Source organism: Hippocampus zosterae, chromosome 1, assembly GCF_025434085.1.
Source record: "Hippocampus zosterae strain Florida chromosome 1, ASM2543408v3, whole genome shotgun sequence".
Taxonomy (NCBI): domain Eukaryota; kingdom Metazoa; phylum Chordata; class Actinopteri; order Syngnathiformes; family Syngnathidae; genus Hippocampus; species Hippocampus zosterae.
The window spans coordinates 3,648,325-3,674,710 of record NC_067451.1 but is presented as its reverse complement, the minus strand read 5'-3'; the positions used below and the strand labels follow the sequence as shown (position 1 = coordinate 3,674,710).

Sequence of the window (26,386 nt, the reverse complement as noted above, 5' to 3'; positions counted from 1 at the left end):
CCTCCAAGATAAACGGTAACTCCAATGTGGCCCGCGACAAAAACGAGTTTGACACACCTGACTTATGCTACTATGCTAACGGTATGAAGACATTAAACTTCCTTTACCTTCGGCAAGGCATACTTGGGAAACTTCATCTGGGTAAACTCGTTGCGTCGATACGACACGTAGTGCTTGGTGCGATTCCCTGTGGTCACCTGGGAAAATAAGAGAAACAGAAGCGAACAAGACGATACGATTATTATTATTACGCTGCAACAACAACAACAACAACAACACAGTAGGCCGAAAGTAATTTACAGACAAGGCGAGATCATTTCTGGTGTGTCGTAATCAGAGCTGCAGAAGTCGACAGACGCATCAAAAATACAGTGGCTCGATAAGATTTCCACTACAGTTTTTACAAAATCACAAAATCAGCACTTTTTCCTTTGGACAGATGTTATTTAGATTCGAGACCAACGTAAGAACGGCGAATTGGTCTGCTGTAAGGCCACCAAAAGAAAATGAAAGTCTTCGCTGTTGTTGTTTTTTTGTGCCGCGCTTTACCTTGACAAAAATGTAGTCGCCCTGCACCGACAGAGACTTGTGGTCGATTTTCCCCAAGAACTGAGCGGTCACCATTTTGTCGGAGCAGTTCTGGATGAGACAGGTCACATATAGGTAACCTGCAATGACACGTCCCCCCCCAGCCCCCAAAGAAAAGCTTTGAACTGAAGGATAGATTGTGAAACCTTGCTAGGTTCAAGTTACACAGAATATAATAAAGATCTGATTTATCGTCCAGCAAACGAAGAGGGTCAATGAAGGCAAACGGGGGGGGGGGGGGGGGGGGGGGGGGTTGGTAGGGGACCATGTGGCGTTGCCTCGCCCCAGAAAAGAGCTCCGCCGCTTGGGCAGCTGGCCTAAGCGGACGTCCTCTCGCGGGATGACACCTTTTTACATTGCGGGCAGCCTCTTTGTGCGGTTTTCTCTTCCTTACTTGCACATTTACTTTCCTGAGAACTTTTTAACTCAGGACTTGAACCTTCCGGCTTGCGATTTATGAGTCCATATGGGATGGCGGAGTGCTGCCGTCTCAGGTTTATTGACAGAGATTACGGATTAGGATACACAAAGTAGATGAGTTGCGCTTGTGGTCGACAAATTTCACACGCACGCACTCACTCACTCACTCTGCTGTGTTGCCCCAGGAGGGGAGTTAAGCGCTAACCAGTCCATCTGCTAGTCAGCTGATACTGCTATCTACACGGGCCGTTGTGTGGCCCTCAGCATTATTCTGGCTTGACGTTTTGTGCGCGCAACAAGGTCGAGCACGGCTGGGATGCCGAAAAGCGAGAGGGAAAATGAACTTCCTGCCTTTTGTTCATTTTATAGCATCATCTTGACATCCATTCCAAACAAAAAAAAACTGTACCTCCACTTGTGTCCTGCATCTCCATGTGTACCAGATCAGGATCCACATCCACATCCGTTACCGACCTAGGATGGACACACACACACACACACACACAAATAAAGCGAAATCCTTTCACTAGGTGTCTGACGCACTGTCACACACGTGCACTTTTCCACCGTCCCAGAGATGCACACATTCTGTCTCACACTTCGGCATACTGGCTAAGACACTCATACAGAATCTCTCTCATAGACAGTCAAGCGCTCATATCCACACGCACGGGTTTGACACAGAGGGTGTCAAAGTGAGGACCGGCCAAAATGTCCTCACTTTGTCAAAATGTCCTCACTCTGTTGGTTAAAAACTCATGCCGGTCCTCACAATGTTGTGAGTACAAGAACACACACACACACACACACACAGTCTTTTTCACGCACTATTAACAACACACTTACAGTATATGCCTTGAAGAAAGCATATACGTGTCTGTATTGAGGGTAAACAAAGCACTTCATTTCATTTGTTCTTTACAATTTACAAGCAATTAGCAAAACTGGCTGCACGGGAAGTAACAGGAGAACGCATTCACTGCTCCCCCCCCCCGCAAAAAAAGGTGTGGGGGTGTGACTGAACTGACCAGAATACTCTGTCCTTGGTCACCCGCTCCTGAAGCAAAGTCCACTTGCGGCCCAAATCCGTGGAGGCAAACAGCTGGCGACACGAGAGTCAAAGTCAGACATTTTGTGCATCGGAGCTCATCTGAAAACGTCTCAACGCGCACCCGCCCGTCCTTGCAGTAGGCCAGGAGCTTGTCCTCCTCCTTGGGGTGGAAGACCAGCGTGACTGGGGTGAAGACCACGCTTTGTCGCTGGAAGGAGGAGCCCTCGTCGGTGCTGATGAACAGCATCTGGTCCCGTTCGTTCACGGACGAGCCGACGAGAACCACCTGTGCATCGACGGCAAAGACGCAGGCGAGAAATACGTAAGTCGGTCAGGATACCAGACGTTCGAGCGATTTTTTTTTCTCGCTTTGAAGTGCAAACGTCGTACGGTGGCGGTCACGTACTCAACACACTTTACGATAGGACGCACTCTGAGAAAGGGGGCACAAAGAGAATGGCACTTTGTTTATTTATAAAGTAAATCCACCAGATTACGAGATTAATGGTAACGCTAATAGGCAACTATGTTGCGGTGCTTGAACCCTGTAAGAAACAAATTGACTGTTCAGCATAAATATGGAGACAATATAACCGGATTCAACATCCTTCATTCTTTATCCTCAACGTAGAACCAATATTAGTGCTGCACTGATGATCCAAGAGAAGAATTGAGACATTTCAATGAATGATTGTCTGCTGCACTTTGGCGGGACTCGGTGGATTTCATAATACGAAGGGGCTTCTTTTTATGTATGTCATTCCAGGGGCTGTGTACGAGTCAGTGGTGACTCGAAGAAAAAAAAACGAATTATCCATGAAAAAATGAATTTTTGTATTTGACTCAGAACAGGTCATATTGCTTCGTGTCTTGTCCCAGAGGCCTGTTTGGGTGTTGACACTCACGTCTCTGGATGGGTGACATATGGCGACATTGCAGAAGGAATCAGGCCAAGCGGCAAGCTAGCAACAAAGTCCAGAGTGAGAACAAAAAGGATGATTGTGTTGGCCATAACCGCCCCCCCCACGAACCACCTTACAGTGTCATATCCGCCTTTTCTCTCTCCCGCTCTACAACGTCCTCTTTGTTGTTAGCTTCACGGGCCCCCGCACTAAATGTGTGAACTGCATGCATTATATACGTAGGAAGTGCACGTCACACGTGAAGGCATGCGGTGTCCAAATGGGCATTACATTCAACCGCTAAGCAGTCAGCCAATAAAGCCCAGCTAGGCAGTGTAACAACACATTTATTTACTAGCTGTTGGCCTCTCACACTGACCTAGCAAAGGAGATGGAGAAAAAAAAAAAAGAAAAACGTTAGTTAGCAGCTGGTAAAACTTAAAGGGGATGGATTTAAAATTGGTGCAAAAGAACATCTGGGTTCTGTCATTGGCCGGTGTACGGTGAGGGAACTTGGAGGTTAAAATAAGTGGTTTAAAACTAAAAAGGAACCCTTCTGTAGGATGACGGTGCTGCGTTAGCTTTCAAAAAAGTGAATATGGGGCTTGGTGAAGCAGTTTGGACAACAAATGTTGAAGATAAAACACTACATGAGTGAACTCTTTTTAGCATCATGATCAATGTTTGATTTTTAATTTACTTGATTCAAGATTCTCTGGTAAAACAGTAAACACATAGTGGACACAAATGTTGGGTGCTCTAGTCATGTTTTTATGAAGTACAATATTACCCGAGTAGCAACGATAACTAGCCAATTAAAAAAAAATGTTTTTATCTATCTATCTATCTATCTATCTATCTATCTATCTATCTATCTATCTATCTATCTATCTATCTATCTATCTATCTATCTATCTATCTATCTATCTATCTATCTATCTATCTATCTATCTATCTATCTATCTATCTATCTAAGATAGCGAGCTATCTAAGCTAGCTAGTTTTCTACGCTAGCTAGCTTAGATAGCTCGCTATTTAGCTCACTATTTAGCGAGCTATCTAAGCTAGCTAGTTTTCTACGCTAGCTAGCTATCCTGTGCTATCCATCTAACCTCAAGCGAGATGAGGCCAGCGGCGGGCAAAGTGAGCGACGCCGCATGTTGTGCTACACACGTGACGTGAGGCCAACATGTCCGACACCTTGGCCAAGTTGTTGGATGCAAACTGTGGCGCTCTTGACACCCGCTTTGACGACACCACAAGTGCATTAGCCTCCCGCACCTTATGCATGAAACATATTGGCTGGGCATGCACCCGCGATCCGGAGTCATGGGATCATGAACTTTTCACGCATTATTTCTCCTTCCTGATGTCCCGATGACTTCTCGCGTGATCTGCCGCCGCAGAGGTGACCTTTTAAATTACATTTCCTCTGTCGTCGAACGAGAGGGAGGGAGGGGGGGGGGGTGGGTGGACGCTCCGGGCTATTAATCCAAATTTAATTACGAGCCGGGGAATCGCAAACAAACGTCTCTCGGTGCATAATAAAAAGTGATTTGGCTTTGGTGTGAACAGCGTATTAAGACCTTTAAAGACAACATTTGCGCACGACGTTTGTTTGCCGATGTTCAGCGAGGCAACCAAGCGCGAAGGAAACAAGTAGTTAGTGTGAAACAGTGATCATCCGTTTGCCATTTGCTAAACTTGTTCACTGCCAGCCGTGTTCAGAGCAGAATTGGCCATATATTGTGAGTCGTTTCCAAGCATGTGGATGCATTTTTCAAGACCCACAGAATATATTGTGTTCCGTGACAATGTAATAACCCCCGGACGTAATATAAGTCGAATAGGACAAAAACAAGACTGATATGTTTTGTCCAGATGTACAACCACGAAACACCCTGTGCGACGCTGATTCACTGCACGGATGAAGTTGCTTTTTTATTTTTTTATTTTTTACGTTCAATGAATTGCGTCATCATTTCACAGTTTGGCCAACCTAACGTGACACATGGCCCGATAATAACGTACGTATACAGTAGATATGCCGTTCGAGTGTAAGATGCCATGTTTTGAAAGACGTACTTAACAAATACATTCATAAATGTTTGCAATCCAGTTGATGAATCTCAACATCGAGGGCAGTGAAGGGGTTGATTCAGCTGCATTTCATTTTGTGGAACAACATGATTACGAAATGAATTGCTTCTGAAAGACATTTCTTAACCAGAAAATCTTGTAAGTAGAGACGCGTTTTCCATGTAAATGCTCTAATCCGTTCCAAGATTTTGTCACGAACCGATCCAAGGACGTTTGCTTTTGTCGGTTGTGAACAATCCTTCGAATTTATTCAACGCAAACGTTAGCATAGTGAGCGATCGCCCGACTGGTGAATACTTTTTCTGGCCGATTCACATTTACGTTAAACTATCGAAACGCCTCATGGCCCCAGGGGCGAATGACGATGACGCTGTACATTCTATCGACACACAATGACACATTTTCCCGTTGAGGCATTCCGTAACTTGAAAATTTCGTATGAAGAGACGTTCGTAAGTAGAGGTACCACTGTACTCTAAATAGGTATAAACTAAACTATCCATCCATCCATCCATCCATTTTCTGAACCGCTTAATCCTCACTAGGGTCGCGGGGGGTGCTGGAACCTATCCCAGCCGTCTTCGGGCAGCAGGCGGGGGACACCCTGAATCGGTTGCCAGCCAATCGCAGGGCACACAGAGATAAACAACCATCCACGCTCACACTCACTCCTAGGGACAATTTAGAGCGTCCAATCAGCCTGCCATGCATATTTTTGGAATGTGGGAGGAAACCGGAGCACCCGGAGAAAACCCACGCAGGCCCGGGGAGAACATGCAAACTCCACACAGGGAGGCCTGAGCCGGAATCGAACCCGGTACCTCTGCACTGTGAAGCCAACGTGCTAACCACTGGACTACCAGGCCGCCCTAAACTAAACTAATAACCCATAATAAACAAACAAAGCACCGACGACATATCATCTGAAATCGAAATAGTTTGGAATTTCTGTCGTTGTTATATCTTCTTCAACAAAGCCGATACCATCAGGAGGTTATTTTTTTTAACCAGAGTTCCATGTAGTAGACTCCGTAGCTCAGCTACACAAGTCACCCGTGTCTCTACCTCCCCTCATTTACATAAAAGCTCGTTACACGTCGCGCTTTTAACCCGCGGGTCAATTGGCCCTCTGCAAGCGCTCTCAGGACCAAAATGAAGGGCGCTCTCAGCGTGCCAAGTACAGTGGCGTCGCACGTCGGCGCCGGGTAGAATTTGACAAAAACACGGTGGGCTTAATTGCCACGGAAAAGGTTTTGATCCCGTCTGATCTCGGGGAAAGCAAAACCCATTAGCTCAGCGGCTTCTTGACAACGCTGCTGGGCACTTGCGTCGGAATGGGGGGAAGGGGCGGGGGGGTAATTGATTTGAACAGGTATGGAGTATTTAATGGCTCGGTCTGTCAGCGTTATGGGAGACATGACAGGGAGCAGATTATTATTTGAAAAGTCATTTGACAAAATAATGAAACTGCTCTTTTATGGTTTACGTTGAAACACGTTGTGATAACTCTGATAACAGTGGCTATAACATAAAAAAAAAAAACTAAACAAAACACATTCCACTCATCAGAAATGCACATTATTAATTTGCTCCATCCAACCAATCAAAAGACAGAAAAATGATAGGATGGCATTTTTGGAATAAAATAACATACGTGGCCAGATTCGAGAAGGCACTCAACCGTTCATTTGCTCCGACCCCTCCCCGTTCCCAGGGAAGCTTTTTGACTTCAGGGGCCGAACATAAAGAGAGTACTTAGTCTAAGGCTAATTAATTAAACAGACGCATCATCAAAAAGTCATTACGGAAGATCGTCCTCCGAGCGCTCGTTCCCGACGTTGGGCTCATTCTTAACGACTGTCGCTCATCTGAACGGTGAGGAGACTCTTGCGCACCTTTCTTCATTGCCTTTGACACAGTGGGTATAATTTTTAAAAAACCCTCAAATCTAGGCACCCCTGTTTAAATGTTAGCTTTTTAAGACCAAAATAAATCATTTCAAAACTTCTTCTACCATTTATGTGACCAACAACCAGTATGACTCAATTGGAAATGAATAAAAATGCATCAATAAATCATTTCAAGTCCGGAGGTAAAACACATAAAACACATAGTCAAATGTTTGCAAAAGTGTGCACACCCTCTTACAATTGGCTATGTTCAAAATCGACCAATCAGACTCAAAAAACATTTAACATGCTTCTCATTGACCCCAATAAAGTTCAGCAGCAATGCTAACTCGATTGGGCCGTCAAGGTTAGAGCTCACGTTCATCTTTGGTCTCGTTCTGTTTACAATGATTACAAACAATAAAACAATACATTTAGAACATCAAAAAATACACACAAAGCAGTCAAACTACAATCAAGTCTCATACCGAGTCAAAAGCTCAACCCCCTCCGAGCCTGGGCTTAGTCCGCACTACCTCGAATAGCGTCTGCTCCACAGACCCGAGGCACCGGGCAGGTGCGTTGCCGTGGAGGAGCTCAGAGAGTTAAGGTGGGGCCAGACTATTCCAATATTTGATAACAAACGTTAGAATATTAAAAAAGAACTCCCAAATGTACAGGTAGCCAGTGATGTGACGCCAAAAAAAGCTGTGCTCTTATTAGGGCTGCAATGAAAATGCTGCAATTTGGAAATGTATCTAACTATATAACTTATTTTTTCAACACACACACACACATACATATTATACAGACACGCACATTTCATATATATATATATATATATATATATATATATATATATATATATATATATATATATATATACAGTATATATTGATGCTATTTTAGCCAGATGAGCTGTGTATATACAGTATACACACACACACACACACACACACACACATATATGCTCATTTGCATAAACACACGCATGGGCGAACCACTGCCTGTCAGCCAGAGAACATAACACTTTTGCAACACACGCAGACACACACACACACACGCACACACGCACGCACGCACGCACGCACGCACGCACGCACACACACACACACGCACGCACGCACACACGCACACACACACACACACACACACGCACACATACATATTATACAGACACGCACATTTTATATCTATATCTATATTGCGCGTCGTCCCGCACGCAGTCTGTCCTTCCGTCCGTCCCTTTTCAAAACGTACCTACTTCACCGCGCCGCTGCGCGGCGCCACTGCGCCGCTCGGGCAGTGGCTCACTACGATCGCGCGGGCATCTTAGCGAAAAAAATGTTGTCTACCCACAAGCATTGCAATGAAATTGTTAGTTATTTAGTAGAGCTAAACATCTCTTTATTTTCGCGATGAGCAATGAAGATGAACAAAAAGTTGAACCAAGCAACAACACTTTTGTGGGCCAAAGGCCCACCTTACCAGCCTTCCGCAGGAAGTAGCTGATGAGCCTCCCGGAGGGCGGCGAACCAGCTAGTATATATATATATATACAGTATATATATATATATTGATGCTATTTTAGCCAGATGAGCTGTATATATACAGTACACACACACACACACACACACACACACACACGCACGCACGCACGCTAAGGAAATGACAATGATCAAAGCAGCCATCCCGCTGATTTTTTTTTTTTTTGCAAAAATGTGCAGCCAGCGCATCCCCCCTCTGAAGGCCACGAGCTCGGGAATGACATCCCATCGCTGGTTGGTTATGTCGGTTGGGGGTGGGGGCTTTTTCGTGAAACAAATCCCTGACGGTCACATTTGGGGGTGGGGTGGGGTTCGGTTGCCACACTGAATAATGTATGCGGTTTGCGCACGGTCGGGTTCGCATGCGGCTGATGGAAACACACACATACACACATAAAAAGAAGAAAAAAAAAACAAAAACAAAAAAAACAAGCGTGGGGTTTTGTTCAAAGGACAGGAGGAAGATGGAAATTATTCATGACGAAAGGAATACATGAAGAACTCAAAGTAAATAAAGACGGTGACAGCCCGGCCTCAAATGAGCCTCCAAATATGGAGTCTGCATATCGCAAAACAGCGTTTCTGCTTGATAAGGATAAAGTGACACAGATTTGCGAGATTCTGCTCATCTGGCTAAATTAGCATCAACTCTGCATAACGCATCCCAACGCACAATTATTTAACCATCACTTTGTCAGGCATCGAGGGTTAGGCCTTATTTTTTTTCTTCCAGAAGATAAACGTCGGTGGCACTGGTGTGTAAACAACGGCAGTCTCGACGGCGGGGGAGGAGCGGTGATATCCTCCTGACGACCAGGAAAAAAAATGTTGTCCAATCACATTTATTTTGAAATTCCCCAATCTTTGTGAAGTAACTGGACTGCTCCAAAAGACATTTTTGAAATCCCACCACATTTTTTTTCTTTAACGTGTTCATAAGAATTAAATTACTTATATATTATATTATATATATTATTATATTGGGCGGCCCGGTAGTCCAGCGGTTAGCACGTCGGCTTCACAGTGCGGAGGTACCGTGTTCAATTCCAGCTCCGGCCTCCCTGTGTGGAGTTTGCATGTTCTCCCCGGGCCTGCGTGGGTTTTCTCCGGGTGCTCCGGTTTCCTCCCACATTCCAAAAACATGCATGGCAGGCTGATTGAACGCTCTAAATTGTCCCTAGGTGTGAGTGTGAGTGCGAATGGTTGTTCGTTTCTGTGTGCCCTGCGATTGGCTGGCAACCGATTCAGGGTGTCCCCCGCCTACTGCCCGGAGACAGCTGGGATAGGCTCCAGCACTTCCCGCCACCCTAGTGAGGATCAAGCGGCTCGGAGGATGAATGAATGAATGAATGAATGAATGAATGAATGAACGAATATTATTATGAATTACTTTTCGTCTTCCCATAAAAAAGTGTTGGCACCAAGGGAGGCCATTTTCTTACTTTTTTCTAACCCCTACAAGTTTGGTATCATTGGAAAGCACTGAATGTGCTCTTTAGAGTAACAAAAGGAGTTAAAGTGATTGGAGGTACCGGGTGGGAGATATTTAGGTTCACAAATGTCCTCTACAGAGGACAAATTTCAACTACTGGTAGTCAGGAGGATATGTGACTTTAATTGGCACCTTCAAATGAAACATGCATTGATTTAAAGTGAACCCCCGTGGATTGTGGGCGACGCGTTCCAAACCTGTGAAAGTAAAAGACATTTTCAAAAGTCACCTTTTCGCAAAAGCGTATTGACCAGCGTATATCCAACATGTGGCGAGCCCAAAGACCGTACCGTCGCTATATTGAGTGCCTCTCTATTTAAACCATTAAACCCTCCTTTCCGTATTTTCGAAATGGAATTATTGAGTCTCACGTTGCATTATTTGTCATCTCTCTGCTGAGGGGTGGGTAGGGCGGCGGGGTGGGGGGTTCAAAATGGTTCACTTAAAGTTCACCTCCAGCCGCCATCACGGCTACTCTCGATTCATTTCGCGTCAGCGCACGACCTCTCTCCAACAGCCTTGTCGCTCCTGAAATATTGAACACAACACAGTCGTCGCTTGCCCTTAAAAGCAACCCCCACCACCCCCCCATCCCAAAAAAAAAACAACAACAACCAGTGGCACCCACTAAGTGATTTTCTGAGCTCGACATGAACCAACCAACGGCTGAAAATGGCATCGCGCCGACGCCACCTCTCCACTTGCGTTCACCAAAAAGTCACATTTGTCTATTTATGCACCACCACTCAGACATCACGTGTCACCCGACGGCCGCTTCTCGGAGCTCGTTATCGTCATCTTCACCTGAAGTGCCGGCACTTTTAGCCAATGCAAAGTGTCCCGGCCGAGATGAGGCAAAGAAGTTCTTCAGCCGAATGTCAATCGTCCTGTCGAGATAACGCAGAGAAAAGCTGAAGGTCGAACGTGCCTCGCCACGTTCTGCTTTTCAAAGTAAAGCTCGTTAGTATTAGAATATGATAAATTGGTCCTCACATGTTGCCAAGAGAGGGCAGGGGTGGCGGTGAAATTCTTTTATATATATTTTTTTAGTACTTTATTTGGATACCGGGGCGGCCCGGTAGTCCAGTGGTTAGCACGTCGGCTTCACAGTGCAGAGGTACCGGGTTCGATTCCATCTCCGGCCTCCCTGTGTGGAGTTTGCATGATCTCCCCGGGCCTGCGTGGGTTTTCTCCGGGTGCTCCGGTTTCCTCCCACATTCCAAAAACATGCGTGGCAGGCTGATTGAACACTCTAAATTGTCACTAGGTGATGAGTGTGAGCATGGATGGTTGTTCGTCTCCGTGTGCCCTGCGATTGGCTGGCAACCGATTCAGGGTGTCCCCCGCCTACTGCCCGAAGACAGCTGGGATAGGCTCCAGCACCCCCCGCGACTCTAGTGAGGATCAAGCGGCTTGGAAGATGAATGAGTGAATTTGGATACCGTCATTTCCAGTGATACATAATAATCACCCGTTGGTTGGTTTGTAACAGATTTTCCATGTTGTCCTTTTAGTTATGTGAAGCACATTGAGTTAACTCGTGTATGAAATGTGCAATATAAATAGAGCTGCCCACGCCTCCCAACCTGCCCCTAAATGGTATCATTTAGCCCATGAATTTTGAGCAATTTTCCTCTACTCATGCTTCGTGCAACCAGAAAATTTGCTATTTTTTTATTTTTATTTTTTTAAAATATATTGTTACAATACGTTAAAAAAAAAAGAGCAAATTTTCTGGTTGCACGAAGCATGAGTAGAGGAAAATTGCTCAAAATTCTACTATGGGTCGTAACCGAAAGAACGAGATCCCGGTTACAAGCGGCCGAAATGAGTTTTCTCCGCAGGGTGTCCGGGCTCTCCCTTAGAGATAGGGTGAGGAGCTCGGTCATCCGGGAGGGGCTCAGAGTCGAGCCGCTTCTCCTCCACATCGAGAGGAGCCAGATGAGGTGGCTTGGGCATCTGATTCGGATGCCTCCTGAGCGCCTCCCTGGTGAGGTGTTCCGGTCATGTCCCACCGGGAGGAGACCCCGAGGAAGACCCAGGACACGCTGGAGAGACTATGTAACCCAGCTTGCCTGGGAACGACTCGGGATCCCCCGGGGAGAGCTGGAAGAAGTAGCTAGGGAGAGGGAAGTCTGGACTTCCCTGCTAAAGCTGTTGCCCCCGCGACCCGGCCCCGGATAAGCGGTAGATGATGGATGGATGGATGGATGGATGTTACAATACAATACATGTTAAATATTTGTTACTGACACACTTCTGCTCCACACTGTAGCCTCAGTAGCATAGTGATAATGAGTGGTCTCAATATTTTCTTTGCAACTCAATTAATAGTGTGTGCCCCAAGTCTCCTACTTAGGCCCACTTTAAATTACTGGCATTCACGGAACATGTTGAATCTTCAGAAAAGAAAAAATGAAAATAAAATAAATCACAACATGCCACGCTCTCGCACAGCAACGGGCAACAATCGTGACAACGTTAGGTGACCCTAGAGTCTGCAAGAGGCCAACGACATGTGAACATTACGTGCTGCAAGCAGCTTGTGGCCAGCGCAAATGGGGCTCATGCGGCTTACTGACGCACAATCAAACACACTCAGTGCAGGATACGAGCACGGCACATGTTGTTATTCTTCATCAATCAATCAATGAGTTAAGTCATCAGCACTTAGAAGGCACTGGATATCATGGCAATTCTTTTTCTGAAAGCTTTTTTAAAAAAATGTACGCCTTACATTTGGAACGAGATATCGGTATTTTTCTCCAGACATTGTCAAAACAGGCTAATGACTTTCTTCTACCTGTCATCTGCTTTCTATCTTTTAAGGCTGACAGCGCGCAATTAAGTCCATATATGGACCAAAGTCACAGCACGCACCTCATCGTCCATCAATTAGGCCAGATTAGTTGCCGTAAAATAAATGCATCATATGGAAAAATCTATTCCTGCATTTTGACAGACATCAGCCATATGGCGGCAAGCGGGGATGCTGTCAGCGATAGCGACGCCTCTGCCAATCATCTCTAAGCAGACGCGCCGAGTCTAATTAGACTGTCGGGCTACCGGCGGAGGGGCCGCCAGCGAGTTCACGTGCACAAGTAATCAATCAGTCAATCAATCAGATCATTTCGAAAGAGCAATGTTGCCAAACAGAGAGCTTGACAACAACCTACAAAACTTCCACGCGTGATGAAATGGGCGAGAGCTGGGAGTCAGCACACACCTGCCATCATTGAAAGTGCATCTGATGAACCCGAAACGAAGTTCGGATGTTCTAGTCGGCTTTTTTTGTACTTTTTTTTTCTTTTTTCAGTTGCGTTGCAGCGGTCACATTAATTAATAAGGCAGCATTTCCAGAAAGGCTTAGGTGAAAAGAAAGCGAAAATGGACCTAATAAGGTCGGAATGATGGTTAAACCCTCACGGTAGTTTCACTGCCGGTGTGTGGACGGCATATACGAAATATACCAACGACCTCAGCGGCCATAAAAAGATGGAAATGTACACTCGCGCTTGCAGGTAACCTACTACATATTCATCAATGCAAAGCAAAGCCTTGTAATCAGGGATTGCTTGCATGCGCTGCCGACAAGAAGCCACGCAATATTCCAAGCTAACTAGCGTGATGCGAATTAAACAAACGCCGTCGCCGGGCGAGAACGGATTTTGTTTCGAAACGATGTCTGCAGTTGTGCACAGCTGGCAGAATTGCGAGCAGCCGGCAGCTGCGAGCTGCTCATTAGTTGGCTCGTTGGAGGGAGGCCGAGCTGTTTTTTTTTTTAATCCAAGGAGATTGTCAGGTGAGGACTTGATGAGTTTGAATCTTGCTTCAAGACGTCACAGTAAGATTTGGAGCTCCGTGTCCTACTTGCTACTTTTTTAGACTAGGTTGGAAGATAAGATAAGATATCCTTTATTTGTCCCACACTGGGGAAATTTACAAGGAAGGAGGTCATGTTTGTCCTTTCCACACTTGCAAAAAAAACAAAAACAATGAAGAAGCCACCTGAATCTGTCACGACATGCAGATTTTCTTCCGAGACAATCTGAAAATTGTGTGGGATGATCGAAACGTCAAAGCTTCTCTCATTTGAATTGGAGCCTACTGCAGGGCAAGTCAAGCCATTTTTTACATTTATTTTATTTATTTTTTGCCAGGATTACATTCTATGTGCTCCCACTACTGGCTAAACATGGTGTTATTATTAACAGTGCGATTGTGGAGTATGAATCCAGCGGAAAACCCCCCAGTTTTTCTCCATCTAAGGGGGCGGCCATTTTTCCCAACTTGCTGTCGACTGAAAATGACCTCGCAGTGCCTCGAGGGCTCATCTTGCAAATGTGACATGAGCAAACCCAGAAAAGAGATGAGCCGTGATGGTCACTTTATTGTGATGTCATCTTCAGTCGACAGCAAGTGAGGCAGGAAAAGGCAAAATGGCCGCCCCCTGAGATAGATTAAAAACGGGTGGATTTTTCCGCCTGATTCATATTCCACAAACGCAATACTAATCAGAATGACATATTTTGACGAGTGCGGGTGCATCAAACATGTTATTGTGAAGACGTTTTTTTGAATTGACTTTAAATGAATAGAAACACTTTCAAATTACAGATGAAGAATTTACAGGATGTGCTCATCATCATGCAGACTGAAATCAAGTTAAAAAATGTTGGAGTTGAAGAGCTGCAAAAGAAAAAAAAAAGGCTTTCATCCCTGATTTGTCTTGGCAGCTCATTTATTGGTCTCCCTTCGCCATCTATCAAAGCATTCAAGTGTACTGATTGGTTGAAGAAAGAAAAAATCCATTTGAGGCCAACTTGCATTTGATTAGGATGGATTTGATTCTCCCCCCACCACCCCCAAATCTCCTCCTCTCCTTCTTGATTTCCATTTTCTTCTGCGAGTTTGGCGACCCGAATTGTGTTTGGCGAAGGAACACAAATGATGCCTCCCTGCTGGCAAGCCCGAGGTTAAAGCGCCAATTAGCCGCCGTTAACGAAGCCTCATTAGCCTCGGCGTGGTTTTCGTTCTCGCGACTCCGACTCCTCCTTATTATCCCTCAACTCTCAGCAACCTCACAGAGCGCTCCGCTAAAAATACATAAATAGCCTGGCTTCAGTCAGCTGATAAGGCCGTCTTGCTCTTGAGAAAAAAAAAACAACAACAAACAAACGTGTGATTCAGGACGCTGCGACAAACACACCATCTGGGACGGCGTTGTGACTGCCAAGGTGCCATTAACGTGCCGCGTCGTTGGCTTCGGCCACTTGGGCGCCTTGAGTGAGCAAACGACAAAAAAAAAAAAAAGTGTTAAGTGATGGGTAACAAGACGGCGTGTTGTCTGCAGCGGCTCAGCGAGCATGAAATGAGGCCCCCGGAAGCTATTAGCTTGTTTGCTATTTTCGATGGAATGCTGATGGATTCAATGGGGCTCGGGCGGCTCATCGGGAGAAGTGACTGCTCCGAGGAAAGTCGATGCTTCCTTGCGGTTGAAAGACGGCAAAGGTTTGTGTTCGGCTTCACGCCGCCACATTTTACGATTGTTCCGAGGTGCAAACACACTTCAGGCGCAAATTCAAACCAACTGTTGCGATTCACTTTTAAAAGATACAAATACGTACAGAGGCGGCCCGGTAGTCCAGTGGTTAGCACGTCGGGTTCGATTCCAGCTCCGGCCTCCCTGTGTGGAGTTTGCATGTTCTCCCCGGGCCTGCGTGGGTTTTCTCCGGGTGCTCCGGTTTCCTCCCACATTCCAAAAACATGCATGGCAGGCTGATTGGACGCTCTAAATTGTCACTAGGTGTGAGTGTGAGCGTGGATGGTTGTTCGTCTCTGTGTGCCCTGCGATTGGCTGGCAACCGATTCAGGGTGTCCCCCGCCTACTGCCCGAAGACAGCTGGGATAGGCTCCAGCGCCCCCCGCGACCCTAGTGAGGATCAAGCGGCTCGGAAGATGAATGAATGAATGAATGAAATACGTACAGTACATTTTCCCTCATCGTCGTTCGTCGTTTACATTTCATTGCAAATCTACGACATTTATAGAATAAAATGGATACTTTTCTCTCAGTATAGTTCCCTGAACCATCAGCATTACAGTGGCGCCTCGAGATACAAGTTGACCGAAGTTTCATGAAACTTCAGACCTCAAACGGACCGACGTATTTTGCGAGTTGAGTAGTTTTGCTCCCACGAAAGTTATTTCGGTGGACGAAAACGAACAAAATGAGTGAAACTAAAATTGAAAAAAAAAGTTTTTCGTTCATGAAATAAAATCTTTAAAAAAAAAATTTACTCATTCAAACTACATTTTATGAATACAAAATTGACTAAAACTAACTAGAATTATAGCCAAAAAAAACCTCATTTTATGTCATACATGAGCCTGAATAACTCATTCAAACATTTTCAATACAAAGCGCAAAACAAAACAAAACAACAATGAAAATTTCCAAACTATTCGCGCAAAGCCCTGTCTCCGACCAACCAGCCACCTAAGCGGTTAAAAAAATTGCTCATATACTTGAAGCCTTCTTGATTCTGAAGGCACTTCTCCACATAAAGGAACCTCAGAACAAGCAGCATAGCCGAGAGAAAGACCACGAAACGAAAAGAATAGACGATTGCAAATACATGAATACAATTTCATGGGAAAAATATTTCACCTAAATTTTGATGGCAAATTTAGGTGCAAACAGCCCAGCACTGATGATTTCCACTAATGCAACAATGGCTCTTCTTCATTTGTCCTCTACCAGCCAGCGCACATACGCAGCTTTTCGCCGTCCCCTCTTCATCATCCGTCTGCCTCCTCCGCTCCCCCCTGTCGGCGCCGTGCGCTCTTGAAAAGGCCGAGGATGACAAGACCACTCGACGGGCACGCTGATGACAGTTTGGCGTCAGGAGCGACGAGTGCTTCTGAGTGATGTCGGGGTGCCGGCGGCACCTTCGTGTGCCAAGATGGACAAGTGGGAAGACGACAGAGGACGCGGGAGGGCAAAGAGCTGACTGCCCGGTGCGATGGACTTGAAGGGAACGGCGTTTTCAAGATACCGGTTCGACGTCAGCACTGGTGTCCAACTCAAGGCCGGCGGGCGAAATCCATGCGTAGCAGGGGAACAAATGTAACCCCGTCACTAAATACCATCCCCAGACCAGGCCGCGTCTTCCAAAGCCACACATGCTCAAAGTCACAGACACCACAACATGATGATGGACAAACACTATCCACTATCATTATCACATGACCCCATGACGAGCCTCAAAATCTCTCACCTAATTGGAGATTTCCAAACCACGCCGACACCCGAGGAAATTAGCACAGGCGCTGCTTGGCCCGACACTTCCGTTACCATGGCAACTGCATTGTTCAATCCCAAATCTGCGTGCGCTGGGACCTCAAAAGCCTCCGAGAGATAAAGGGGAGACGGCTCCTAACATCCCATTTCAAGGAAAACACAAACACACTTACACACTCTGGATATATAGCTTATTTAAAAAAAAAAAAGTGAACATACTCGGCTTCCTTTCCATTTGAAATCCCATGCTGTGCTCAAAGACCACGTCTGGTTGGCCCAAATCTATGTTGTACTGGGCAATGACTAATTCAATGTCTTCTGGTGGCCAGGCAAATGTATCAATTTATATGCAGACGCAGACACACACACACACACACACACAGACACACACACACACACACACACACTCGCGCGGAAACCAGAAGAAAAAGATCAATTTTCCAGTTGTAGATTTTGCCTTTTTATCACTGGCTCTCTTCTCGTCACACTCGCACACGCTTTCTCGCCACCGCATTGAAGGAGGCCGGCTGGAGTGAAAACTAAAGAAATGGCAGAGGCTAGCTGTGAGTCCACATTCTGTTCATGTGGGAAACTTTCGATTTTGACATTGCAAAAACTGGACTTTAAAAAAAAAAACATAAGGGGGAAAAAAAATCATAACATTTGGATCATTGAAGCAACATCAGAAGATAATTTGACCTAAAACAATTAAACTTAAAACTACTGCTGAAATTTGGTATTTTTCATTCTAAGATTCATTCATTCATTCATTCATCTTCCCAACCGCTTGATCCTCACTAGGGTCGCGGGGGTTGCTGGAGCCTATCCCAGCTGTCTCCGGGCAGTAGGCGGGGGACACCCTGAATCGGTTGCCAGCCAATCGCAGGGCACACAGAGACAAACAACAATCCACGCTCACACTCACACCTAGGGACAATTTAGAGTGTCCAATCTGCCTGACATGCATATTTTTGGAATGTGGGAGGAAACCGGAGCACCCGGAGAAAACCCACGCAGGCCCGGGGAGAACATGCAAACTCCACACAGGGAGGCCGGAGCTGGAATCGAACCCGGTACTTCTGCACCGTGAAGCCGACGTGCTAACCACTGGACTACCGGGCCGCCCTCATTCTAAGATGTACTGTATTTATAGTACGATAATGAGATTTTTAAGTTTTTACAGTTACCTGTCCAGGAAGCAGAAATGACATTGAGCAGTTCGAAGTGGTGGTTTCAAAATCCCACTTTAAAACATTCATTTCTTTATATTTATCAGCCATCACAGTCGCTGGTGTACCACAAGGTTCAATTTGCGATCCACTGTTATTTGTAATGAACGGGATGCCTAATCTTAAATCAAACACTTTGGAAACAACAAGTCAACTTACAAGGAAAAACGGGCATTGCAATGTGCAGTCCGACGACAAAGCAATGTCTTGTTACGCTGCATTGATGCCTTTGTGCAAATAAGCAAATGAGGTGCACATCCAAATGCCTTTTAACACGACGCTCTCGCCTCCAGAGGAAGTCATCCGGTCGGTCTTTTCCTGCCTCTCGTCATTCGTCAACACTCTTGTTGAATTTTGTCACGCAGGCACACACACACACACACACACACACACACACACACACACACACACACACGCACACACACACACACACACACACACACACATGCGTTCTATCCATTTTCATCGCTCATTTGCATTCGGTGAGGAAGGGCGTGAGGAAAGCATGTCTCGTCATTCAGTTTGACACTCAGACTTGCTCACGTACACTTCCTGCATACACGCTTTTGCACCGGGCCGCTTTTCAACCTTGACAAATGCTCTCGGCGAAGTTGAGATATTCATCACGTCGAGTCGACCGGCGGATCTAAATATGTCAATAAGATAGCAACCGCTGTCACTTTTATCTCCGGTCGGGTCAATCTGACAGGTTGGTAAAACACGCAGCTTACAATCAGCCCACGTTTAGATCTGGATGCGGTCCAGACTTTAAATTCAGACCTGCCCGTATACCGTAAACACCCTTCATGACGTGAAGCTGTGGAAAACCGAAAGAGTCGCCCACCATTGCCACGACCGCTCTCTTGGACATCCATCAAGCCCACAATGAGACAAGATGATCAAAGAGCACTTCTTTTTTGTCAATGCAGAGGGTGGCAATTACACACGAGTTAAGTCTGGCCCCCGGGGTGCGCCATCGCAAGTTGTCTATTGATCCGTACGATGGATGCGAGTCAAGCCGATCTATTTGTGGCCCCGGCGGGGCCTCAGCCGTGTCAGATGAGGACAACAATAACCCAATTTGGGGGTCAGCGCGAGGGCACAGATGATAAGCCATAATCTTCGCATTGTTATCATCCCGAGGCGGCCGCATTCAGGAATGGGCGGGTCGACCGGGTCGTATGCGTGACATAATTTTGAAGAGTGTGAATGTTGTTGGGCGCCCTTGACGTTGTCCTCTTTCCCCTCTGAATGCCATCTTGTGTGACGCGCCCACATGACAGCCTTTCATCGATTAGCCGTCAACGCCAGAGTGCTGCTCGTGGCCCGGCCGCCCAAGCGCTTTATTTGCCCTTGGACGGGAGGTTGAACGTATCGCTCCAACATCTACAATCACGTCTGAATTTAGACTTAAATAAGTAGAAAATAAATAAACTGTTGACTTGGTTCTGTAACTCAAGGGCTCGCACAGGTTTTGGGGATCGGAGGCGTCTCCTACCTTCTTCTTGTTGGTCGGGCAGATGTAGAAGCTGTTCACCACAACGGTGGTCCCCTGCATCAGGTTGAGTTTGGTGTAGGTGGTGCCATAGTCGGTGGACCTGCAAGGTGAGCAAACACCGTCTTGAGAACGTACAAGTTCAAGACGTCAAACGTATCTCAATCATTCGAGATCATTGTTAAAAAGCCCAACGAGCTATTTGTTCATCGCACTCCTCAAACGGCCAATACAGCCGCGCTGGCGGCCGAATGTTGGCTAATGTCCCAGTCCGCCAGCAAAAAAACGAAGAATGCCGTGGATGAGTATTGAAGCCATCGATGATCTATTTTGCATGTTTAGCTCCAACGATTTATCACAGACAGACAGACTTTGACTCTAGACCAGGGGGTGGGCAAACTTTTTGGCTCGGGGGCCGCATTGACTTTTAAAATTTGACAGAAGGGCCAGGTCAGCATGAGCTAAAGTACATTAAAAAAAACTGCATTTGTTGACAGTTCATATCAAACATCAACACAACAAAAACATGAAAGTACTGTATTTATATACTTTTTAAAAAATGACAACAGTGTTGTTGACGACCTATTTTAGCCTGTGCATTTCTGCAGATGGGTTGTGATCGGACCAGTAGAAGTAGAGCGATACAGAGGTCCTAGGTGGTCAAAAAGACCCCCGCCCCCATGTTCTGCAACTTGTTTGTTTGTTTGTTTATTGAACATAAAACATATACAGTAATAATTTGACAGAAAATAAGGTAGATAAAAAAGTAAAAAGAAAGAAATCAGTCTTCATTCAACACAGTTATGATGTTCAAGGGAGTAGGATGAAGTAAAAAAACTTGTCTAGTCCTACCCCGTTATGTGTTTATATCTACTAAATCATTTTTATATCAATCAGAAAAGAAAAAGTAAGAAGAAGTCTCCATTAAGGCTCATACTTTACCCTTAACCGTGATATTTTCACAACTTTTGGTTTGTATCGGGATTATATACATCCTCACCCTGGCACTCTTGTGTCAATTTTCTCTTGTATTCATCATGGATATTGCAATACCTTTCTCTATTTATCAACTTCAAGTCAATGCGCCACCTGGCGGTGAAAGGCCTGTCATTACAAGTCCAATTGAAATGAATGCAATCATTCACATCGAACCTTAATTTTGGACCTTCGGCGGGCCGCATTCAAAAGACCAACGGGCCGAATTCGGCCCGCGGGCCGTGGTTTGCCCACCTCTGCTCTAGACCTTGCTCCGAACCTTGCAATATGACCACCGATTGAACCTTATGAGGTGACCTTGACTTGAACTGCCTTAGCAACGGAAAATAGCGTTAACACCTTTTCGTGAACATAGACCGGACAACTCCGTAAGTGCGTCTTCTGGCTCGATTGCGGTTTCCTGCCTATCCAAAACGATAAGATGATTTCGAAAAGATGTTGTCACAGTTAGCGCATATATCATCACGTTTTATGACGACAAAATGTCGACAACATCAGAACATTAAAAAAATGATTAAAAGGAATGAAAAAGAAACAGGAAAGATGATATCCATAAGGAGTTACACCCCGCTTAGGATGTATAAGACTTGTACAGGAAGGCTCCTTTCGCGCATTTGTGCCTTGACCACAACGCTTGCTTGCATCACACTTGTGGCCCTGAACGTTCAGTAAAACCTCTCGCAAGAACTTCTCCATTTCCGGCCTCTGATTTCGCACCTCATCTCAGCCCGAATCCAAGGAACACGCGGCAGACCTGGGGGGAAGCAGAGGATGGTGAACGGATCCTGCCGTGTCCACAACAATGCTCACCCCCCCTCCCACCGCTGTCACACCTCCTTCAGTTTCAACTGAGGTATCAACAGGAGAATTGCGAGTGTATTTCTATTTTACGCAGGAATCCAAAGGCCGCAAGCGAGGCCGTGCCGGGAAGGAAAGGCCTTGATGAAAGAAAATAATGAGCCCGTGCGTCAATACCGGTTAAAGCGGAGAGGTTTTTAACTCTTTCGCACGACAAGACGTCAGCGACTGCTAAAAACAAGGCTTGCGTATGCCGCCGACCTATTCGATTCCCAAAAGTGCCTCCACTAGTCCCCTTCCGAGCACAAGAATGGCTTTTAGTCACCCACTGCAAGGTCATTTTAGCCATTAGGAAGCCTCAACAAAACCATTACAGTGTGTAATATTTCATAATCGAGTAAAATATGTGGAAGAGAGAAAAACTGATGACTGCATGAGGGATAAAAAAAAAAAGGGGGGGGGGGATGCGGTGGGTCGTTTACGGTTGTAGCCACACCACCTCGAATGCGATTGCTTAAAGTGTAACCGTGGTGGTTACAAGCGTCCGAAATGAGTTTTCTCCGCAGGGTGTCCGGGCTCTCCCTTAGAGATAAGGAGAGAAGCTCAGTCATCCGGGAGGGGCTCAGAGTCGAGCCGCTTCTCCTCCACATCGAGAGGAGCCAGATGAGGTGGCTTGGGCATTTGATTCGGATGCCTTCTGAGCGCCTCCCTGGTGAGGTGTTCCGGTCATGTCCCACCGGGAGGAGACCCAGAGGAAGACCCAGGACACGCTGGAGAGACTATGTCACCCAGCTTGCCTGGGAACGACTCGGGATCCCCCGGGAGAGCTGGAAGAAGTAGCTAGGGAGAGGGAAGTCTGGGCTTCCCTGCTAAAGCTGTTGCCCCCGCGACCCGGCCCTGGATAAGCAGTAGATGATGGATGGATGGATGGATGGATGGATGGATGGACGTGGTGGTCAGTGTGAAAAAAAATCGGTGTGGTTCCTCGAGAAAAACTTCAACCAAACGTGGCTTTGATTCCATTGGTTGTATTCAAGTACGCTTTTAAGAGACTCCATGACAGCGAATGCGCGCGGCCATACTTGCCGGCAAGAGGCGGAGGGAGCAGTCTCGTGGCGCCGCTGAAAGCCGTCTAGGCCCGGCTCGTCTCCCTAATTCGACGCGGTACTTTCTTGGTCAGATTCTGACGAATCTGCAGTCATTCTCGCAATTTTTTCCAGAGTCAATACCGACGCAAGGTTACCGGCTATGTCAGACAAGGCCGGCGCTGCAGTGCATCATAAATAATGAGTGTCCACATGTAAATGCGGAAGCGTGTCTGCGATCCGGCGTTGACGCGCTTGCAGTGGACTTTTTAATGAACGAATGAATTTTCTTCGGGTCACCAAGAAAGAATCGGAAAAGACAGACTTGCAATCTGGCATGTCACTCAACAGCAAAGTGGCGGGTGCCCACGGACGGCCCGGGGTCCAATGACTTGATGTCACATACGCTCCTAATGTGGCGGCGTGCAATAAAATTAACATCGGGTGATTATTTTGGTGGCGGCTCGGTAGTCCAGTGGTTAGCACGTCGGCTTCACAGTGCAGAGGTACCGTGTTCGATTCCAGCTCCGGCCTCCCTGTGTGGAGTTAGCATGTTCTCCCCGGGCCTGCGTGGGTTTTCTCCGGGTGCTCCGGTTTCCTCCCACATTCCAAAAACATGCGTGGCAGGCTGATTGAACACTCTAAATTGTCCCTGGGTGTGAGTGCGAATGGTTGTTCGTTTCTGTGTGCCCTGCGATTGGCTGGCAACCGATTCAGGGTGTCCCCCGCCTACTGCCCGAAGACGGCTGGGATAGGCTCCAGCACCCCCCGCGACCCTAGTGAGGATCAAGCGGCTCGGAAGATGAATGAATGAATAATAATAATAATCCTGATGAGAATGACGACACATCGCTGTGTTTTTTTTTTGTTTTTTTTCTCGGCCACGTGGACAATCACAATCAAGTGACGGACGGCAACGGAGCCTCTCGCGCCTTCCGACTGTCACAAGCAGTCAGTCATGCTTCCCTATTGAAGAGTCTTCAGTCAGCCATTGCCAGATTGAATTGCAGTGCGCTCCAGCGCCGACGTTGCCCGCCTGATATCTTCTTTTGTGCCTTATCCTTCTCCCAGGAATGCGGTCACTTTTTTTGGACCTGAACATGAGTTACGTCTCCCCCCCCGGCTGTTTGGTGTTTTGGTGTTCACAACAACCAAGTGTGAGGTCTGTCTAACGTGAGCTGGAATCCCAAAAATCAATTCTAAATCTAAAACACGTTGCTCCTTTGGCTTGGTTGAAATCCATTGGGGGAGAGGGGAGTGAGGGGGGGGGGCGGTCCTTTGAAAGTGCTTGAAATGCAAAAAAAGAATGTGTGCACCAGTGCCATTGCCACCAGGCTTCCGTTTACGTGTCATTATTCCATTGAGGAATGTCTCTTCGGGAGCGCAACAACGATGAAGAATCAAGCCCGAGGATACAAAGAGCGAGCAGCTGAAATCAAAACCGTGTGAAAAACGGAAAGGAAAAAAAAGTTGTTAAAACGCCGAGGGCCAAAGTGTTCCCCCCCCCCCCACTTCTTCTTCTCTTTCACTTTAGGGAGACGACCGGCGCTGATTGAGAGCGTAATGTCCTGGCGACGTCAAGGTCGCCCATGCGAGAGCGAGCAGACGATGGCCCAAAAGGCCAAAAGTCGGGCCTGACGTTTGAGAAATCTGCACACCGCTGGCCAATCTGAAATCGATTCCGTGAGCAAATCCAAAGTGAGTTACAGCCTGTGGCGCTCCTTGCCCACACGTGAGGGCATCAACCTCGCCGACAAGCCGGATCCAGTCGTCAAATCCTTTTTTGCTTCCCGGGGTGTTGCTCAGTTAGCTGAATGGCGGGATTCCGCAAAGCACGTGATCGCGCACCTCCTATTTCTCGTGGAGAAAGTGACACTCGTTCCAGTGACGGATTGGCCTCACGACAGCTCTTTGCACTTGAAGAAACGCCCTCACGGGCGGCGCGCGACAATCAATCTGTCCTCGTTGCGTCCCGGTCGAGACATAAACGAAGCCAAGGACTGAACGGCGCACGTTCATCTTCCGCTACACACCAAACATTTGGCGCTTTTGTGCACGCTTTGAACGTGCGAAGTCGGACGCCGGCGTTGGCGTGCGCAAAGTCGCCCGCGGGGGAGACAAAATAAAGGAGCAACTCAATTTGGCCGGCGATTCCCTGAGCGGAAGATGTCGCTCCCAGTCGATCGTTGTGTTTCGAAAAAGCTCCGCTTCATTGGAGCTTGGTGGCCCATTTTGCTTTCTTGGGCCACGTAAAATTATGTGGAGGCCCGGATCGGGCCCCGGGCCTTGAGTTTGAGACCTGTGATTTAGAGTCACCGTGGCTACCCCAATCGCCGCTTTAATCCGCTTTTCCTCCCCCTTTCCTCCCCCTTTTTCCGAGTATACAAATTGAGTCTCCTGCCTTGTGTTTTATTCCTAATAATTTCACAAAACTGTGAAATTGGATCAACCCGACACAACAACAAACAAAGCAAGGCTGTTGAAGAGCACTGCCTACTCGGGCGCCATCTTGGAAAGGAAAAAAAAAAGATTTGACCTGAGCACCGCAAAAAGCAGCAGCCGTCAGCTACCTCGACGCCCACACGTGCCAATGGGTCAAAGGTGACTGCTGCGTGTCGGACTGACACGGTCATTTCAGTCTTGTTTTTCAAGACATTTGAATTAAAATCCTTGAGGTATAAAATGACATTCATTCCTTTGGGCAGAGCTGATAGTTGAAGGCTTCTTCATTGATGGGCACGGTGAGTGACTCACTTCCGAACGAACTGAAGTTTGGCAGAGAGTGAGCAAATCTTCCAAAGTGAGGCTTCAAGCTTTTTCATGCCAGTCCCTCTTGAAGTCAAACTAAACGTAAAACAAAGAGAATTAGGATCGTCCGGGTCACTAGCAGACGAAATCACCATCGCTGCTGATATCGTAGACCAGAAGCTAATTAGCTTTGCAGCTTTATTTACAGAACAATGTGTGTGTGTGTGTGTGTGTGTGTTTGCGTGTGTGTGTCCTCTGTCAGGGACAAGTAAATATTTATTCTATCCGCGTGGTTTGCATTTACCCATTGTAATGGGAGAAATAGCGCGACTAAGCCTCTGCGTATTTGGACAAATATGTGACGCGTATATTTGTTACAGCGCATGCGTGAAATGTTTTTCCGAGCGAATCCACACGCCGTTAACGCAACGGCCTCCTTTGAAGCCGGCATGTCAACCGGGTTCCCAAAAGACCTCCCCCGTCTTGCCCTGGCGGCCGACACGCTCGCGCCGTAGTTAACCCGCCTAGCTGGCTCTGCCGACTCTATGCAAATGAGCCAATTAACCGCCATCGTCGCGGAAACGCACAGCGGCGGCCACCTGCGAGTGTCCGACCCCGTGCGAGGAAGATGTTGAAGGTTCCCACGGGAGGTAACAGATGCACGGGTAACAGACACGCGCGCCTGGAAATATAATGGCCAGGTACACGGTTGCAATCCAATCGAGATTCAATTACAAAGCAAA

At 46.7% G+C, this 26,386-nt stretch overlaps 1 protein-coding gene and 1 long non-coding RNA gene across 6 annotated transcripts in view; one reads left to right on the top strand and one right to left on the bottom strand.

The window, feature by feature from the left end:
* sorcs2 (sortilin-related VPS10 domain containing receptor 2) overlaps positions 1 to 26,386 on the bottom strand; it is a 90,464-nt gene that overhangs the window by 16,557 nt on the left and 47,521 nt on the right. For all 5 annotated transcript variants that reach the window (XM_052062373.1, XM_052062368.1, XM_052062375.1 and 2 more), the window contains 6 exons: positions 20,020 to 20,119; positions 2,181 to 2,345; positions 2,037 to 2,110; positions 1,418 to 1,482; positions 550 to 668; positions 108 to 197 (listed from right to left, as the gene is read on the bottom strand). In XM_052062373.1, coding sequence (XP_051918333.1) covers positions 108 to 197; positions 550 to 668; positions 1,418 to 1,482; positions 2,037 to 2,110; positions 2,181 to 2,345; positions 20,020 to 20,119 — 613 coding nt within the window. The remainder of the gene's footprint in view (positions 1 to 107; positions 198 to 549; positions 669 to 1,417; positions 1,483 to 2,036; positions 2,111 to 2,180; positions 2,346 to 20,019; positions 20,120 to 26,386) is intronic.
* LOC127599250 (uncharacterized) lies at positions 9,485 to 17,699 on the top strand. Its single transcript, XR_007962081.1, has 2 exons — positions 9,485 to 9,678; positions 15,796 to 17,699. It is a non-coding gene; the product is annotated as an uncharacterized LOC127599250 (long non-coding RNA).